We start from the raw sequence: 2206 nt of genomic DNA, 5'->3' as shown, positions 1-2206 counted from the left end.
ACCCCCTCCACAGTTTTGCTCTGACCCACTCACCGGTCGCAGCGAGACAAACACAGGTGTCCCACCAGCCATCTTCACCATTGGCTCATAGCAGTCAAAGAAAGGCTCAATGATTATCACCTGGAAGAAAGGGACATATCAGCACCTTCCTGGCCCTGCTCAGACCTTCCCTGATGGGTGCAGAGAGCACTGGAAGAGACAGGAAATTTTAATCCCTGCATTATTGTAATGAAGAATCTGCACTGCCTGTGGGCAGTGTCAGGGAAGAACATCACCACTCAAGGCAAAGCAAAAGTGAGACTATGCCCTGCAGCAGGTATTCTTTTTCCTTTGGAAGCTCAGAAACTGGAGAATGGGGATAAAACTGTTTCTGCTTTGGAAATGAAAACCAGCCTGCAGCTGCTGGCAGACCCACAGCCAGGAAGGGCACTCCTGGGGGAAGGCTGCTGGTGCAACAAGCCCAAATCTTGGGTTACCTCATCACCTTCATCCACAAAAGCCTGGAAGCAGCAGAAAAGGGCCTGGTATGCTCCCACAGTCACCATCACATTAGTCATAGGATCCAGGTCTCGTCCAAGCAGCTTCCCAAAAAACTGGGCTAGTACCTTCACCAGAGGTGGGTGGCCCTGTTGGGTAAGAGGAGGGTGAGAATTCTGTTGCAGAAACCTCGTAAAGCATGGATGAGCCCTTGGAAGGGGCCTGGGCAGCCAAGTGCCCTATGAGGCATCTTCCAGCTCAGCTGCTTCAAATGCCCTGCTAAAGCAGGGAGTTACAGCCCTGGGAGCAGGGGCTGGGGCGGGGTGTGTTTTGCCTCGTGTTTTGCTCTGTGTGTTGCTGCCTGATGAGCCCTGAAGCAGCCAAGGCTGATGGGGAGCAAGGGGTTATTGCCCAGGAGAGACATCTGTCCACGCACAAAGGCACGGGTGTACTGGTGCAGCATGTGGTTCTTCCCACTGAGGGCTCCCACGAATGCCTCCGTCAGGAATTCTGGTGCAGGGAAGTCAGGGAAGCCCTGGCCCAGGTTCACCTTGGAGTAGGTAGCAGCAAGTTTTACAAACTCCACCCTGGAGAGAAGAAAGGGAGAGAAAAATACTTAACAGAAGTTCCTACCAATTTAGCAACTAGACACCATGAAGGCAGGTTGAACTTTCCTCTTGTCCCAAACAAGAACCAACTCATGAGCAGTTTGTAGCTTGAACCCAGGCCCAGCAGGGCTTTGAGGAAAGACCATGCAGCTTTCCCAATGCCACACTGTGCCTGGCACGCTGGGAATGGCATTCACAGCAGCTCTACAACTGCCTCTCTGCTTGCAGTGCCCCAGGGAGGGCTTGAAGCAGATGCCAGGCTGCAGTCAGTGTGCTGCAACCACTTTGCTCAGATTTGGGTGCTGCTGGGATCACTTGGGTGGATAGGTCAGCAGGAGTGTGATGCTCCTGCCTGCCCTGCCCACAGGATGGTGTGAAACACCTGACACAGCATCAAGTGTGAGCAGCAGGTACAGAACTGAGGCAGGGTAAAGTCTTCTGGGGCAAACTTGCCCCAATGCGCTTTCTGAACACATGCAAAGCAGCCAAGGGAAACTGTTGCTCAGTACTGTGTGGCTGCTGTGGTTTCTGTCTGCTTTTAAGCTGCCTAAATCCACAGCTACCACCAGGGCAAACCAGGTTTTTTTCTTAACTCACCATATATTCTTATCTAGTCCCTCCAGCCTCTGAGCTTGCACTGGCCTTGACATTTTTGCCTGAAAAGAGAAAGAGAGTGAGTTTGAAGCTTTTGCTCATGCCAATGGGGCCATGAAGGGGCTGTGGCCTCCCCAGGTATGTTTTTCCCAACAGAAGGTGTGTCCTTTGGTATTGCTTCATGGATTGTTGCAGATCAACCTTAGAGCAGTAATGCTGTTGCAGTGGTTTCTGTTTTCCTTTACAAGTTTCAACAAGGATTGGGAAAATAGGTGAACAAAAGAAGTGTTTGTACATTCACTGGGGAGTTGGCAATGCCTTAAACCTCATTACTTGTTGGGATAAGTCATGGGTCAAATGAGCTGAGCCAGGCTGTAAGAGCCAGGCCAAGGACCCCAGACCTCAGGCTTTTCTCTTCCATAGCCTCTCCTGTGCTCCATCAGAAGGACCTCCCTGCTCTCTACAGCACACAAAATACCCTCTTTTCCTAGAAGAACAAAGTTTTCACTCCACCCTGCTCTATAAAG

General features: G+C 51.2%; 1 protein-coding gene across 1 annotated transcript in view; it reads right to left on the bottom strand.

Annotated features, from left to right (window-relative positions):
• Window positions 1-2206, bottom strand: part of CCBL1 (cysteine conjugate-beta lyase, cytoplasmic) — a 7309-nt gene that overhangs the window by 3244 nt on the left and 1859 nt on the right. The window contains exons 2-5 of the mRNA XM_009071506.1: window positions 1683-1741; window positions 914-1064; window positions 477-626; window positions 34-120 (exon numbers count right to left, since the gene is read on the bottom strand). Coding sequence (XP_009069754.1) covers window positions 34-120; window positions 477-626; window positions 914-1064; window positions 1683-1741 — 447 coding nt within the window. The remainder of the gene's footprint in view (window positions 1-33; window positions 121-476; window positions 627-913; window positions 1065-1682; window positions 1742-2206) is intronic.

This window comes from Acanthisitta chloris, unplaced genomic scaffold, assembly GCF_000695815.1.
Source record: "Acanthisitta chloris isolate BGI_N310 unplaced genomic scaffold, ASM69581v1 scaffold9280, whole genome shotgun sequence".
Lineage (NCBI taxonomy): Eukaryota > Metazoa > Chordata > Aves > Passeriformes > Acanthisittidae > Acanthisitta > Acanthisitta chloris.
Note: the sequence above shows the minus strand (reverse complement) of the source record. Positions and strands in the feature narration are given on the sequence as shown.